At 32.3% G+C, this 399-nt stretch overlaps 1 protein-coding gene across 1 annotated transcript in view; it reads right to left on the bottom strand.

Annotated features, from left to right (window-relative positions):
* Positions 1–215: 215 nt before the first annotated feature.
* The window catches only part of LOC106462581, a 24,258-nt gene continuing 24,074 nt past the window's right edge, over positions 216–399 (bottom strand). Inside the window, exon 5 of the mRNA XM_022389878.1 lies at positions 216–308. Coding sequence (XP_022245586.1) covers positions 216–308 — 93 coding nt within the window. The remainder of the gene's footprint in view (positions 309–399) is intronic.

Genomic DNA, 399 nt, shown 5'->3' with positions numbered 1-399 from the left:
TGTAGATATGCATTTTGGAGATTCTAGAGTCTATACAAAAATAATGTGCAAAATATACGATGGACAAAAGTATTTTTATTCTTCACACGAACATCACCTTGCACTCCAATTGTCAAAGACTGAACTGGACTTATGTAGTCACTTCACAGACATATCTTGAATAAAAATACTTTTGCAACACATCTGAATGTTTTTGTAAAACAGATTTGTATATACTAAACAAAGCTTGCAATATTCTGTTCAAATACAGGTAGTGACTTTGGAATTATAGTCAATATTCCTTCTGCATAGGACAGACGGACTCCATGCTGTTCATAGAAAATAATCCCAAGTTCCAACCTTGAGTGTTTCAAAAAACAAAAATTACCTTGCATTTAGTTTTATGTAAAACACACTTCC

Source organism: Limulus polyphemus, unplaced genomic scaffold, assembly GCF_000517525.1.
Source record: "Limulus polyphemus unplaced genomic scaffold, Limulus_polyphemus-2.1.2 Scaffold1202, whole genome shotgun sequence".
NCBI lineage: Eukaryota > Metazoa > Arthropoda > Merostomata > Xiphosura > Limulidae > Limulus > Limulus polyphemus.
Note: the sequence above shows the minus strand (reverse complement) of the source record. Positions and strands in the feature narration are given on the sequence as shown.